The 16,445-nt window shown below is 39.6% G+C and overlaps 1 protein-coding gene across 1 annotated transcript in view; it reads right to left on the minus strand.

The window, feature by feature from the left end:
• Positions 1–15,724, minus strand: part of YTHDF2 (YTH N6-methyladenosine RNA binding protein F2) — a 36,876-nt gene extending 21,152 nt beyond the window's left edge. Inside the window, exons 1-4 of the mRNA XM_051988028.1 lie at positions 15,173–15,724; positions 14,702–14,726; positions 14,097–14,176; positions 9,773–11,362 (exon numbers count right to left, since the gene is read on the minus strand). Of these exons, the coding sequence (XP_051843988.1) occupies positions 9,773–11,362; positions 14,097–14,176; positions 14,702–14,726; positions 15,173–15,199 (1,722 nt within the window). The 5' untranslated portion in view covers positions 15,200–15,724. The remainder of the gene's footprint in view (positions 1–9,772; positions 11,363–14,096; positions 14,177–14,701; positions 14,727–15,172) is intronic.
• Positions 15,725–16,445: the final 721 nt, after the last annotated feature.

Genomic DNA, 16,445 nt, shown 5'->3' on the forward strand with positions numbered 1-16,445 from the left:
ATATTAAGCAGAAATTTTTGTTAAAAGAAAAAAGCACTAATACTCTAAAATGCAACTAGCAAGCAACTAGCTTCAAAAAAAGTTTTAATATCTTCAAAGGACAGCCTAACTCTAGATACTGAAAGCTTATTACCTAAAAGATACTAATCTAAATCTCTGAAGTATTCTTGTGTTTTAAAGTGATTACAGAGGAATAGAAAAAACAGTACTAGATTTTAACAGTAATTGAAAAAACAGATCTCGATAGTCAAACATTTATTAAGCACTTATATGCTAAGTACTGTGACAATCTCTGCTTTCAAGGAGTTAACTGTGACCAAGTAGGATTAACACCAGGAATGCAGGGTTGGTTCAATATTAGGAAAACTATTAGCATAATTGACTATCAATAAACAAACTAACAGAAATCATATGATTATCTCAACAGATGCAGGAGAAGCATTTGACAAAATCAAAGAGTTCATTCTACTCTCTACAGAGACAAAGAAATATTAAGTATCATTCTGTCAAGGGTGTTTATCTCTGGGAATTTTGGAAGCCTACTAATATAAGTAAATTAAGCTCTTAATGATGTTACTTCCTATTTTACTTCAATTCAGAGAAAGCTGCAGCTATAATTTATAATCAATGTAGAAATCAAATAAAAATGGATAGCTCAAGCTATTTAAGATGTTCTTGCCACTAAGAAAATCCACCAAACTGACTTTCAAGATACACCAGAAGCATCCTTAAATTCTAGCTTGTTTCTTCCCTACGGAGAAGATCCAGAAGCAAAGCAGAATTTGGCTCCCATTTACCTGGATAATGTTAGCCCATCTAACAGCAGGTTAATAGAAGGGCTTAGAAATAGTCTAGGAACCTAGAAATGGGAATGTGAAGGAAAAAACCAGCCCAAGAACATAGATGAAAAATCCACATACAAGGTCCCAGGCACAGGACCTAACACAAAATAGATCCTTCATTGTCTGTATGAAGAGAAAAGATTTTAATATAAACATTTATCTTAATTAAAAATCTGATCTGAAGTAACACTGCAATATGCCACAAAGATAAGATCAGTCAAGAACCTGGGTTTGAATTCATTCTTAGCTAGTGAGTTCCCAGATAACTTTGGGACAAGACAATCTTTGGGCCTCAGGTTCCTCATCTAAAAAAAAAAAAAAAAAAAAAAAAAAAATCCAGCAAGGTTTTTTTCAACTCTATACTACAATCCTAAATTTATCCTTCCTTACAGTAAAGAAGTGATGTTATGGGGGAGGAACAAAATAGTTATTATCAGACATGTATCTGTTAAATACCCTTGGTCAAATGTGTTTAACTGTACTTCACTGGTGCACAAGATTGTAGAAGATGGGATGAAACATATTACATTAAAATGTAATTATGTAATGTAATAAAAAAAGCAAATATTAAGAGGGTTTGTTTGGAGCAGTTTTAAGTCTCACAGAAAATCTAATTCCTAACACTCCCATTGTGATAAGCATCTTTTCACTTGTCAGCTATACATTAAAATATGTGAATCTAAATCTGCTAAATTTTTCCAATTATTCCCAATAATAAGGATTCTAGCTCTAAAAACTATAATTGAGGTAAATCATAACACCTGCAAGCCTCAATTTGCTTTCCTCACAACCATCATTCAGGAATGATAAAACTAAGACCCACAGAAATGAAGGAACCAACAGTTGTCTATCATAAAGGCCAAACTGAGTTAAGCCCCATTTCTTCTTATTCCAAAAGTAATAATATTCAACATCTCGATGCCAGATCAATTCACAGAATACAAATTAGACACCTAAATCATTCATGGTCTTTGCCTTTTCTTCCTCTTCTTACACCCTACACTTAGTCTTTTCCCTAATCCATGAGAAAAGAAAGTGGAGAAAGAGTAATTCTAACTCAAAATAGTCAATTTGGAAGCTTGTAACAATTGTAAATAACTTAAATAAAACTTATACAAATAACCAGATTTCAATTTTCAATGGTCCACTTCTGCTCAACAAACTAATAATTTGAAAAAGTATACTATTAGTGAAACTTTACGATGTAAACCTTAGTACACAACTTCATTACAGTGTTACCTATTATATTATGTTCTTTAGGTACGTCCTGCTCTGTACCACAACCACAGGTGGCATTTAGCAGTTAACATTGATGAACCCAAAACGAGCAACACTGTTTTTGACAAATCAGCAATTGTAAAGTACAGCCCATTCTAGGGAACAAGGACTAACAATTCTCTTCCTCTCCCTTCCTAGACAGAAGTGGAGACCATCAGGGCTGAGCCATTTCCTTCCTTAAACATTACTAGCTTGCAATAACTATCCTGGCAATAGTTAATGCATTATACAAAGTCTCAACTTCTCCATGGAGTTCATGATAACTCCAACCTAAATTAAGTCTTATATTGTGCAATTAACACCTTGTTGTGTGTGTGTGTGTGTGTGTGTGTGTGTGTGTATAAAAACATAAAATACAGCCAGCTTTAAACTTTCTTGTCAAGCTTGTCTCTTCAACTAGATTTAGTCATTTTATTACAAAACATATTTTCTTTCTGTTCTGTATACTGCTAGAGATGTAAGAGGGAACTCAAATATATGTTAACTGACTATGGAGGGAAGGTAGCTGCCATCTGATTGTTTGGCTAGTGGTTACAAGCAAGAAGGCATAAACAGTTGTATCCCTCATATTCCTCCACTTTTTCCTGCAGGCTGTAACAGGAGAGTGAAAAGGTAGCAGTTGAATTACTTTTATCCCCTTGGTGGAAATGAAAAGGAAAAAACTGATAAAGAACTACAGCAGCTAAAGCCCCTTCTTCGTTCCTAGGCTATGTGTAGATTTCCACCTATAAAGGGAAGTCTGAGCAAAGTGGAAAATAATCAGACAGGGACAGTAAGGGTTCACCTGTTTACCTTAAGTAAGCAAACTTCCTTCACTAGAAGAAAAAACTCATGTAAGCTGTATGTGATACTTCTAACACTACCCTTTAAATGAGAGTAGCTAATAAGAATGCTATATCCCCCCCCATCTCCCCATTTAGTTCCACATAATCCAATATCGAGATAGGCTACACTAAATCTTTCTCCCTGGAGAACTTAGTCTTCCTATTCAGTTCCAAGCCATAGACACACCATTCTCTTCCTTCCAAAGTTACTCTTAAATGAAAAATCCAAATGGACTAATCTGTATCTCTGAGGCCAAAGTTAGATGATTAAAGAGGGCAGGAGGGGACAATTGAGTAGAATAGATCTGCACTGAAAACCTATCAAGCAAGGTAGGTAGAAAAAAAAAAATAATTCTTCAAAACATTCAACAGGTAAGCTCTTTTAGACTATTTCTGGCTTTAACAAAAAGAATGAGCATTTTTGATAGCCAAAAAAATTTTTTTTGATTTTTGATAGCCAATAAAATCTTCAGACTTCTAATTAGCTAAAAAAGTAGGAGTATACAAAAGCAAGCATGAGATAGTCAGAGCTGACTATAGGTTGCACAATTTCAGACTTGTGACTCTGCTCTCAAGGTCCTGAGACTGAATAAGGAGGGAGGGCTAACTAACTACAGAGTCCAGTCAGAGACTATGAAACCTATAATTTTTATTCTAAATATTCTAAATTACCTCTATCCAAAAAAAAAAAAAAAAAAGTCTTCTAAAACATTAGTATGTTTTACTATAGGAGAGAAACTCAATCTAATCTATTCAACTTTGCAAATGAAGGTGGTAAGAATGCACTGACAAACAATACTTTCCATTATCTAAAGAAACTATCATAATTTTGTATATTTAAAAGGTCATCCCCTTGGTCAAAAGAGAATGTTCATTCAGCAGTGTCAATGAAGTGACTTAAAAAAAACGAGACATGGTATGATAAAAGACTAAATGAAATTTTTAAACAATAAAATGGACAGGCACTGTGATTGCAGTATAGATAGAAATTTACACCCTGAAGTCTGAATGATATATTCCCAAAACTAATACCACAATACATGCACAGAAAAGTCAAGCAGTTTCCTCAAATGATAATGAAGGTGGCAAACAATGAAACAAATGCTATTACCCTTTCTCTCCATCAGAAATATCCACCCTAGAATTTGGATTAAGTTTATTACAGGGTAGAAAATAAACTAAATACCCTTAAGTTTATCTGCCTCGATAAGGTCATTTATTTTTAAAGCAAATGCAAATTTTTTTAAATACCAAGAGCCAGAGAAAAGCATCAATTAGCATAGGCATACATACTGCATACAACTTGAATTTAAGGATACTTTAGAAAAAGGAGGGAAAAAAGATAAAAACAAAAACTTTACTGTTTTATAAATCTAGACTTTAAACTAGCAAGTTTTCACCTTACAGAAGTGGTTTAAAGCATTTAAAATAACTTCTAGTGCATTTAAGTTACTCATTTTACAGAAGTGAAATAAATACAATTTTCAGTTACATTTCTATCATACAAATTGAGGTGCACTTATATACTGCATCAGAGTTGACTCAGAGATCATCTAGCCCAAGACTTTCTACTGAGATTGAGAAAACAGATCCAAAGATTCATTCATCAATAGTTAGATTAAGTGTCATACCTGGAAAAAGAACCAAGATCTTATGGTTAATAATAGGCAATGTTGTCTCAACTAAGTCTTTCAATCCACCAACCCTTCCTGCCAGGTTGCATGACCCCTTTCCTTCTATCCTTCACCTCAACCCCCAAGTCCTGAAATCTAAAAACCCAAGGTAAAAGTAAAGGATAAGGACTGTAAGGCAAAACTCTATGACTTATGTATTGTATTTTTACAATACAGAAGAAATCATGATTACCCGTCTTAAATGATTAGGACTTAATTCTATTTTCCCCAGTAACTTAAAGTGTTAATCAAACAAACCCATTATCTCCATTTATAAAATGAAGATAATTATATTTCTCCCTATCTCACAAGCACACAGTAAAGAAATATGGAAATATATTTATACCCATGCAAGTTTCTTTCTCATCTTCCATACCACATTTTGCCTTACCACTTACTTTCTCCAGTTGCCCTATATATTGCCTGCTCTTCTTTCCTAGTCAAGCATTATATTCTGTCATCCTTCGTTTTTTTCAGCTCCATCTTCCTTATCAATCTGTGTGCCAGAAATATTCTATTCAATTTACCTATTTCCAAATTCTTTTTCCCTGATTCTCTGTAGAATTCAATTTATCCATAATCTCTTTCTGACTATCCCGGGCTTTATAGTCAGTCATTTAAAGGAGACACTCTTTCCCTTCTCCTTACTGATTTTCCCAAATTATACATCTACAACACTTCTTTATTTTGAATTCATATTATCTTTTCACATAGGAACTTTTAAATTATATTTGTGTTTGAAGACATAGTTCTCACTACTGCTAACTATGAAAGCCTGCTCTCTCCTCTGCTAACAAATTGTGAAATTAACAACTTTCAGGCTCCTTCTAAAGCCAAGCCATAGCCTAAGCACTACAAGGAAACCACCAAGACAAGAGTACCCATAGTACATATCATTTAAGTAAGATCTTAGAGTTCAGAATCTGAAAGAGTTCTTACCAGAAGTCATCTAAGGTCCTGTCTTCATTTTAAAAATTAATCAATTGCCAGAAGTCACTTGCCCAAGACCACACAAGTAAAGTATCAGAACCAGGATTCAAAATCAGAATTTCTTAACTCCAAATCCAATATTCTTTCCACTATATCCGTAATTTGTGACTAAAACACCATAAATACTAAATGTTTTTCATTCATTTTATTGTTTTCTGGGTTATACATATATATACTAAGTGCTTTTCAAAACTGTCAGGAACTCAAGTCTAGGATTCACTGACCTTTAAGAGATTGGAAAATATCTGTTTAGAATTTTAGCAAATTCTGCTTTGTTTCCATTTAATGGGTGAAAAATCCAAATTGAAGCATTAGTTTTTAAAGAAGAAATCCAACAGTCCTACTACCCCCACACACTCTATTAAAGTCAAATAGCTATTACAGAAAGTGAAGGCATTTTCTAAACAGCAGTTACTGGAGGATGATGGTAGATGCTACACAAGAGAATTACACAGTCCTGTCCCTTCTGTTTCCCTTCATTTTTTTTACGTGAAATAATTATAAGGGAAGACAAAAGTAGACAACTTTAAAAAGCAGGCCTGGAGAAAGAACAACCACATTCCAACTATGTGGGCACTTTACCTGACCACAAACAAGCTAAAGATTGGCTCTGAAAAGCAGGGCCTGTTCTTAACTCTTTCAATGCTGTCTTGTGCTTTAACTGTATAACTTATCAAAAAGAGGGAAACAAATGGCTTTTTTGTTCCTTTTGTTCCCCAAAATGGAAAATCAGGTCATCCTATGACAAAAAGGATTGTGAAAAGATGGCTGAAAAGAAACAGCAATCCAAAATTTACTACCCTGAAAATTACCAATGAGCCAGAAATTGGAAGGATCCACTACTCCAAATTACTCATTGCATTACTGGTGAAAGGTTACAGATTTAAACTATGTAACTCACCAAGCAGAAATCAGTAATAAGTAGTGCACAAAAAATGGTGTACACACACACACACACACAGACACACACACACACCCCACCCCACCCCTGTGTACTGCCCTGGAATTTTAAAAAAGCAATGACACCATAGTTGAGATGAAAATTTTTTAAACTTTTTCCTGCTCATTAAGATAGCTTCATTCAATTTTTATGACAAACAGGTAATATAACAAACCAGTCTAATCCTTCATTTAAACAATTTAAATAAACTGTTTTAGAAACCCTAGTGAAAAGTACAAAAAGGCAGTTTGAGATAAGTTACATAAAGATATAAAGGATAATAATAGTGGGCAGTACACAATAAGTGATATCCAGGACAATCTTAAGGACCTTCCTGAAATTCTGCATTTTGTTACTGTAGGAAAGTAATGAGAAAACTATTTTTGGATGCTGGTTAACAAAGAGAATAACTAGATGTCCACTGGGGTATTTTAAACTTGCTTTTTTGTAAAGGACAATCATTAGTTAACTTAAAACCATTGTGTTTGACTGACTGGTAACTATCACAGAGTAAAAGTGCACTAGTCCCTGAAAGCCAAGCATTAATTTATCCACTACTGCCCATAACAATATAAGTAAAAACAAATTGATAGGTGTGAATAAGACCCAAATTTACCAATAGATCTCTCCCCCTCCTCTTTTTCCCCTCCCTTTTTTCTTTCCCTCCCATCCTCCCTGCTCCTTGACATCCAACTCTAGTTTCTCCCTTTAATTCTGATCTAAAGGAACAAAGTAAACTAAAATCATTTTTAAGAGCAAGGATAGGATGTGCACGATATATAAAACATATGTAGAGATGCAGGCTAAACTGGACCTTAAGGACAAGCCTCATGATTATCAAGTTCCATGTCAACTTTTAAAGTCTATGATGGAATGTCCCCCAACATTTCCAGCAATAGTTTTGGACTGCAAGTTTTTCAAATTTATAGATGACACAAAGCTGAAAATGCAAGTTAACATTCTGTTTGACAGAATTCAAAAAGATCTTTAATACTGCAATCTTGGGCTAAATCTAACAGTTATATATAGACTTACATTAAGGTTTTATAAAATCATTTTCACCAAAATGATAGATAGAAGTCATATGGCGAGACTGTGATTAATATAAAAAAGTTTTGAGGACTCAGGAGTTCTTCAAACTCAGTATGAATCATCTAACATGGCAACCAAAAAAACCCAAGATAATCTTATGCTCCTCCGAGTCTTTAAGGCTAGAGGGTGGCAGGTCTGCCTACTCTGCTCAAACATGTTCAGTTATGGGTGATAACACTTTAGGAAGAATTATAAGCCTAAACTACTCATCTGTAGAATGGGCAAATGATCACACTTCCTTCACAAAATTTTTGGGAAGTATAAATGATAATGCAAGTAAAACCATTTTAACAACTTTAAAACACAACATATAAAAATAACATTTTCATAAACTGAAGAACTGCACTGTGGGAAAAGGATTGTTCATTTTGGCCCTAGTATGCAAAACAAGGAACAAAGCACAAAAAGTTAAAACACACACACACACACACATACACACACACACACGGCAAGCAAGCACACTCATGACTTAAGAAAATCTAACAACCAGTTATCCAAAATAGCACGTGCTATATTATGTATCTAAGGAGGTAATAACTTCTTTCTCCCAAACTGAAGATCTTCAAAAGTTAAATGACCACTTGTCATGTCATAAAAAGATTGTAGTTGTAGCAGGGAATTATTACAGGTATACTCTGACATCCCTAAATTCTATTCACAAAAAAGCTACAACCTACAACATTGTGGTCTCAAAATGTTTCCCCAAACTCTTATGAAACAAGAAGTATGCTTTACAAAACACTCAAGAAATGCTTAGGTTACCAGATTCAATCAATTACCTAAATTGAAAAATCTCTTAGATCCCTGCAAGTCTGTAATATAAATTTAAAATGAAGTAGACAATAAGTACAAGACCTGAAAACTAGTATTTTTCTGTTTTTCCTCAACTTTCTGGCCCAAATACTCATGTGTCTAATAGTGGTGTTCATCTACACAGATTGAAGACAACAATCATCCTGCTTTTACTTCAGCAATTATGTTTTAAGAGTTTTTTTCTTCTAGCACTTGAGAGTGGTATTCAGTCAAGAGCCCTCTCAGAATGCTGCACCCAAAGCAGGAATGGGTAGAAGAGAAAGAAGAAACAAGTTGTGCCCAGAGGCACAACTAAGAATTTCTAAGTCTATGCAAATGGCAATTCTGTAAAACCTTTTACTCAGTTTAGGGAAGATTTTTTTTCATTAGTCTGACAAGTAGTTCAAACTTCCTTAAGCTACCCTAATGCTGAATGCATACCTCTTTCAAATTGCAATTCTCTTAATCATCTCTCACATATGGCCAATTCCTTATTATATGAAAAAATAGCCAATTCCTTGCTACATACTGCTATCTAACCTAACACCTCCTTCCTCTTTTCTTATCACCTTCTCACCTTCATATTCAAGTTCCTTCACTTAGTCATTTACTAAATATCTAGAGTGGTTATTGCACCATAAATTCTCCTTGTTATATTTTGATTGCTTGCTTCAGAAAATTTTTTTGGTCAGTGAAACCCTTTTTCCTACTTCTGAAACTAGGAAAATTCAGAGGGGAAAAAAAACATCATTAGAACACCATGAAGAGAAAGAAAGTGACATGATAGAGCAGTTAGTTTACAATGCTATCATGATTGGGGAAAGGGTAGGGGGCCACAAGGTCAGGATCCTGTAGAGTTTTGTGTGGACCTACTTCTGACAAATTCAAAGGAACATCATGGAAAGTAATGTCTCCCCAATATAGATCAATTCATCTTTAAGGCCTTAACATTTTTTTTTTTCCAACTCTTAATTTCCAAGATACTATGGTTCTCTCTCCGTAAAAGTTCAGTATTTTGAAAATCATTCTTCCCAACTATGTTTCAGCTCTCTCTTCATTTTTATTCCTAATGCTTCCACTAAGCTCCTTTCCTTTGGTCTGACTGAATTAACACCTGAGGAGGAGCAGAAGACATGAGATAAAAGTTCTCCATCTTTTACCCAAAATCTCTCTCAATGCTCAAATCTTCACATTCCTTGACATTGACCACACAAAAACCTCAAAACCATGGGGGCCCAAAACTAAGAGATGTTTTATTTACAGAATTGTTATGGATTGCTTCACCTTTTTCCACTGATTTCTTCTCCCCTAAAAACCTTAGTAGAGCAGTAAGCATATTACCTTTTTAACATTTTCCTCCTCCTCTTGGCGTTTCTCATAGTGTGAGAAGTCATCAAAAATGGAGGTGGTGTGCTTGTAGCTGGCAATGATTTTCAACACCTGCTTTGCCTTTTCCAGGGGCACTTCCTGAGTGTCTCTGGAGTTGGTCACTGGTTTATTCTCGTTGTTCTCTAGACGAATGTGCCGCAGCTGGCTATTGGGAACGTCCTTCACAAAAATCCACCTGACATCAAACCGTCCCTTCCATTTGTCCTGGGACCACACACCTGCACATGTGTTGTAGTCCACAGCAGATTTCATTTCTGCTACGCCACAGAAGTGTCCACTGCCGTTGACACTGAAAAGTAAGTAAACGGGGCCTTTCCCGTTCATGGAGCGGTAAGCAGCATCCAGTCTCTTATTGCCATGTTCTGTGCTGCACCAGATATTATATTTAATGGAACGGTGGATATCGTCCTCAGAATAACTCTTGATGATGAAAACCCGGCCATGTTTCAGATTCCAGTCAAAATCCTTGGGGTTATAATTATTGATGGACCTCAGCTTCTCCAACACTGGGTGGGGTTCTGCGGGAGCAGACCCAGAATTGTTCTGAGACTGCCCCACTCCATTACCATCTACCCCATTATGCCCAAACCCATTGCCACGGTTCCGGGGTGCTACCCAACGGGTGGGCTGGGCTGCTTGTTGTTGCACAGAAAGCTGGGTAGGCTGTGGTGGTGGCGGTGGAGGCAAAGGCTGTGGCTGTTGCCCTGCTGCGGCCTGCACCACTGGTGGACTATTGTTTATCTGCTGACCTACGGGCTGAGGTGATACCTGGGTTGGCTGCTGACCAATATTCTGAACCAAAGCCTGGGAGGGGGCTTTTGCTACAGGACCCTTGTTATCCCAAGTTCCAATATCCATGTTATGTTTTATTGGGGGTGGTGGAAGACTTGACCCTGCCATGCCATTCTTGGTCTTCAGCTTGGGCTGCTGTTTTGCAGGCTTACTAGCAATATCAGCCCAAGATGTTGGCTTGGGAGGAGCAATAGTGGCCGGTGGCAAACTATTGGATGCCACTATGTTACTAGTAATGGATCCACTGCCAACTGCAGAGCCAACCACTTTTGGAACACTGCTTGTAACATCTGTGCTGCCCAGCTTCAGCGCTGCCATCCCTTGGTCTATAGTATTCATACCAGGAGCCTTATTCAGGGTCTCATTGGCAAAAGCTGACTGTCCATCAATCATGGCTCCACCTAGGGAGCTAGGTGCATAAGCATAATTGCTACTATATCCAGAGCTTTGAGTAGACTGTCCCTGAGAACTGTTATTCCCCCAAGCTGAGAAGTCAATCCCACTGGGAAAAAAATTAAAACCATGCTGACCAAGAAATGGAGTGCTGCCTAGAGCCCCTGGCTGTCCAAACATTGCATCTGGTAGGAAGTGGGGCTCTCCATTGCTGAGCTGTCCATAAGATGTTAAGTAGGGCATAGGTGGGTCACCCCCAGTAGACCAGGCAGCTTCACCCAATGAATAGGAGAAACCTATTGAAGGACTGTAGTAGCTTGGTAGGTAAGAGTCTGACATGGCTGTATATGCATTATTCTGTAGAGGGGGGAAAAAAAGGCAAGAAAATCAGAACAAAGGAATACAAACTGAAATATTTTGTTTATACATATAAAAACACAGCCATTATCCAAAAAGGAGAATCTCAATAGTCTATGTATCAAAATTCTATCATGTACTATCTACTTTACAGTTTACTGCTTGAAAAGATCAACTTCAGGTTTTCTAAATTTACCAAAAGTAAGTTTAATGCTTTCAAATTATGCTTTCCAGAAGCTTTGGCAGGTGATAACTGCTTTCAATTAAACCCAGACATGGCAAAGATATTTTCAGCTCTGGACTGTAACAAAAAAAAAAAAAAAAAAAAAAAAAAAGATGTATTTTGGCAGAGTAGACAAGTTCAAAAGAAAAGGGGAAAAGGGGTATTTCCTCCTAAAAAGCATTGTTTTTAACTCATAAATGGCTAATAATTTTTAAATTGTCAGACTGGAAATTTTAGCTCAAAACAACCATAATTCCATCCTTCAAAAAAACCTCTGCTAAGAAACTAAACAGCAAATAAAGTAGGCTAAATACTGTGGAGCATATTACTCTTAAATCCATTTGGATGCATCCAGAGATGAGCCCACCTTAATTAAAACTAGGAGGGAAAATGCATAATGGCTTCTGAACAGCACATTTTGAAACCACAAAAATATTGTTGAATTTTCTACTTCACCTCTAAGAGCCAATGAACATTTAACTTTGCAATTAAAAAAACAAGAAAACATCTGAGGATTCCCATACAGAATAATAATTGTAATGAACTTTAATGTTAAGTTTAGTCTTCATATTATTTAGGCAGACCATTAGTCTTTCTCAAAATTTGGCCCAAAATGAGTATTTTCTCCCTGTGTATTCTTAAAGCATACAATCTGAGGTGAAAAGCCAGCCACAAAAGGCATTTCCTATAATTGTAGCCAAATCTAAACTAAAAAAAAATTTTAAATTCATTGTAACTCAAAACAATTTGAGAATTCCAAAAATTCATTAGTAGACATACTAGTCCATATATAGTCCTTTCCTTAATAGATTTAGATAACTAAGGCTATCTTAAAACCTAGTTTTACATTACCAGGACTATCAGTACCTCTAGCAACCAGATTTCTCATCTGGTCAAGAAAATAAATCTTTTCATCTGATTCAGTCTGATAAAATAAATGTGCAGTATTCTTGTTTTTTGCTACTATAAAATGTCCACTTGAAAGGACAATACTATCTTTACTCATACTTATGTAAAAAGAAAAATTACAGATTCTGTCTGTAATAAATGAATCAGTAGAAAAAATACTCTTATTTCTGCATATTTTAATAGAAAAGTATTAGAAATTAAGGGTCAACTGTAGTTTCGTGCAATAGGTTACTACACAGAACCCTAGGTGGACCTCTTATTTAAAAACCAGGGGGACCTGGGCAAGAATCCAACAGAATGAGATGCAATCTTATATAGCAGGAAGAAATATCTACAGTGAAGACACCTCAGATCCAAATTAAGTCTAATGGAGAACAGATTTTCATCCTGTCTTTCCTCATTCTACTTGTGAGAGCTTTGGAATGCTAGAAATTTTTTCTTGGTGTAAAAAGCACTATACTTAAAACTTTAATTCTAGGGAAACGAGGAAAAATCAAGTCCTCTTTAAACATTATGTCTTGCCAAGTTAAGAATAGCTGTCTGTACCTCAAATGGCAAGCTCTCACATGCTCCTGAACTTAAAAAACTCAACATTACACAACATTTTATAGGAACTACTTGGAATTAAGAGCTTCTAAATGCTCCCACTATCCTCATTATAATAAACACGTAAGCAAATGACTTATTTAGCAAGAGGCAGCTATTAGCTCATTCCTCTACTTCCTTCCCTACTTTTCCTGATTAACTGGTTGCTTTCTGATCAAGAAACTTTTTCTAGTCTATTACTTAAAAAAAAAAAATCTTGGTGAGTGTTATGATTTAAGAGAATTTTTAAAAAGTTGTATGTAGGAATTAGAGGTAATTTTAGTCATAGTAAAGAAGTTATTTTAAAGAGTTTCGTGGTGTTTTAATCAGATGATTTAAACATTATGTTCTGTTTATTCAAAAGCTGTTTAGAAAATCTTTGCATTTTTAAGTACTCAGGCAGTAATATTTTCAATTGTGACCAGACAATAGGGAAAAGCAAAGGTATATACCACAAAATGTATTTTGTGAGCAAAGCATTTGGTATTTTACATGCATTGCACAATAGAGAATTCATGCAATCAAATTAAGTTTCTACTAATCGTTTCCATAACTAAGTGCTCTAAGAAATAAATGAAAAAAATCACTACTGTTCTGATAGTGCAGTTCTCACCTGATTTTTGGAAGAGTTTCTGATTTTCAGAAAGAAAATCTTCCATTTAAATACAACTCACTGTAATAAGTTTCCAGAGGATGACCAGGTATTCCTGATAACTAGTTCTCATGGCCATCAAAAATCAACTTCCCAAGCAGATATTATGACTAGTACATTATAGAATATTAACTGTCTCAAAATACTTTCAACATTTTAGGGTTATATATTTAGTGACAAAAATTAAAGGATTTTAAGGTTCCCTATTACAACTACTTTGTTATAACTAAAAGTCATATAAATAATTCCAGGAAGGAGAGGATAAGTGTTCCCGGATCCTCCGAAGTGAGTTTCCAGAAATAAAAAGTGAAAAGTCGTCAGATACATTTTAGAAGAGAGAGGTAAACAGATAATTAATTACTCACGGGCCTTGCCTGTGGGCTCAAGTATGGTTCAAAATCATCATCGTTTAATCCATCCTTCTGATGCACAGATCCATTTTGTACTGGGGGGAAAAAGTCACAATTGGAAGTGTCTCAATCCTCAAGTCTCATTTTTTTAACAATTAAACTGCAGATAAGATACCAGTCCATTTTCCCCCGGAAAGAAAAAAAGAAGCCACTTCCCGAGCCCGGCGAGCCCACATGAAGACAAGCCGCCCACAGTCACTGCTTTACGAACTCCGCCTAAAAGGTCACGCCACGGGCTCCTTCATATTTCCCTTTCCCCCACATGCCATGCACGGGCTTGCAAAGGGCGAGCCGCGGGGGAACAAACACAAAAGGCCCTCTGAGACCCACGGCAAACCGAGGACCTGAGATCTTTCGGAGCCCGAGCCGCTCCCACTGCGGGATCCCAGTGAATCCCTCCCGGTTCCCGGGAAGCGTGCGGCCGAGCCCCGCGGAAGGGCGCACAACTGCCGGGCCGCCGGCGGGCAGCCTTGGCTACTGTCCGGGAGCGCGTCCCGGGAGCCCGCCTCCGCGCCCCGGCTTCCCTCCCTAGCAGCTCCCCGCGGCTCCCGGCGGCTCACCTTTGTTGCCTTGACCTTTCGGTCTCTGCAGAAACGAGCCGAGACCGGGAGGGAGCGAGGGCGGGAGAAGAGTCGTCGCCAGGCACCAGGTTGTCCGGAGAAGCCGCCAGAAGGAAGCGAAGAGGGAAAAAAAAAAAGAGACACGAAATGAGAGCGGGCCCGCCGAGGGGGAAGAAAGGAGCGGGCCGGGCCGAGCGCAGGGAGGAGGCTCGGAGGACGACAGGGAGGGGAAGACGGAGGACGGGGGCGGGCGGCGGGGAGGGACGCAGAGGGAGGGAGGCCAGAGCAGGCCCGGGCCCCGGCCCCAGCCCGAGCCCACGCGAGGCGGTGCCGGGCCGAGCGGGGCCGGGCCCGGGCCGGCGGACGAGCAGCCGGGTCGAGCCGCGCTGAGGCGCGGAGGCGCCGGGGCCTAGTCGGGCTCCCGCCTCACACAATGGCCGAGGCATGCGGGCCGGGTCGCCCAGGTCGTACCTGCTCCAGGAGGCTGCTGGCCGACATGGCTCGGGTATCCGCGGAGAAGGCGGCGGCGGCGGCTGGCTCTCCTCAGGGCGGCGGCGGCGGATGGGCCCCGGCGAGAGCGGGAGCGGAGAGCGGCGGCGGCAGCTTTGTCCCTGACGCTCCGGGGGCCTCGGCGGACGCAGCGGAGACACAAGCGCGCGGCTTCGGGCTCGGGCTCTTGCCTCCGACTCCGCGACGCTCTAGCCCGGCCTCTCAACGCCCCGTCTCGAATGCCTGCGGCGCGCGCTCCCGCTGGGCCCGAACGAGCTCTGGGCGCCAAGGCGGCGGGGGGCGGGGAGAGGGGGCGGGAGGCGCGCGCGTGGGAGCGAGAAGGAGGCGCGCTCGCCTCTCGAGCCCACTTGCGCTCGCGCCCTTTCCTCTTCCTCTCGTCTATCTATGTCTGTCTGTCTTTTCCTCTCTCTCTTCCCTCTGTCTCTGTCCCACCTCGTTTTTCTCTGTCTGCCTCTCTGTCCCCACTCACTCACTCACTCACTCACACACGCGGAAGGAGCCCCTCCCCCCACGCCTCCTCATGAGCGCGAGGCATACCGGGAAGCGAGGTCAGCGCGGGGAGCGCAGCGCCCTCTGGAGGGCAGGAGGATCGCAGAGGGTCGCGCGCAGGCGCGCGCGAGACATCTACATCGAGAGAAAGGCTCCCTCCCCACCCCCGCCCTCACTTGTTCCAAGGTTCTGGCCCGGGGGTTTCCCAGAGAGTACTGCCTGGGGCGGGAGTCTGGGAGACTGCTGGAGATTTCCTCTTGAAATACCCCCGAAGCACCTGGAATCCCGGGCTCCCGAACTGGGATTTTAGGGTCATGCAACCCAGCCTCCTCTTTTTGCAAGGGGGAAACCGTAGCACGGAGAGGAAAAGGACCTGCCTAAGGTCACACGACACCGTGCAGCCGGGCTCTCTTGCCGCATTAAGAACCGCTCGGAGTGTTTAGGCTGCCAAGGAGAAGTGGGGGTCCGGACATCCGCGAGCTAGTTTCTCAAACCCGAACCCTTACACGATTTTATTACATTTGTTACAAGACGCTAAATTAGTGCAATACCAGCACTCAGTCAGCATTCGTTAAATGTCTCCTAAGTGCCGGGCGCGGTGCTAAGCCCTGGGGGTGCAAAGAAAGGCTAAAGGCAATCACTCAGTGCCCTCGAGGAATTTACTATCTGAGGGAGACAACCTACAAAACAGCTATGTGCAAACACGACACCTAAAGATTAAAGGTCCCAGAGAAAGCAAAAGCAC

Source organism: Antechinus flavipes, chromosome 3 (assembly GCF_016432865.1).
Source record: "Antechinus flavipes isolate AdamAnt ecotype Samford, QLD, Australia chromosome 3, AdamAnt_v2, whole genome shotgun sequence".
Taxonomy (NCBI): domain Eukaryota; kingdom Metazoa; phylum Chordata; class Mammalia; order Dasyuromorphia; family Dasyuridae; genus Antechinus; species Antechinus flavipes.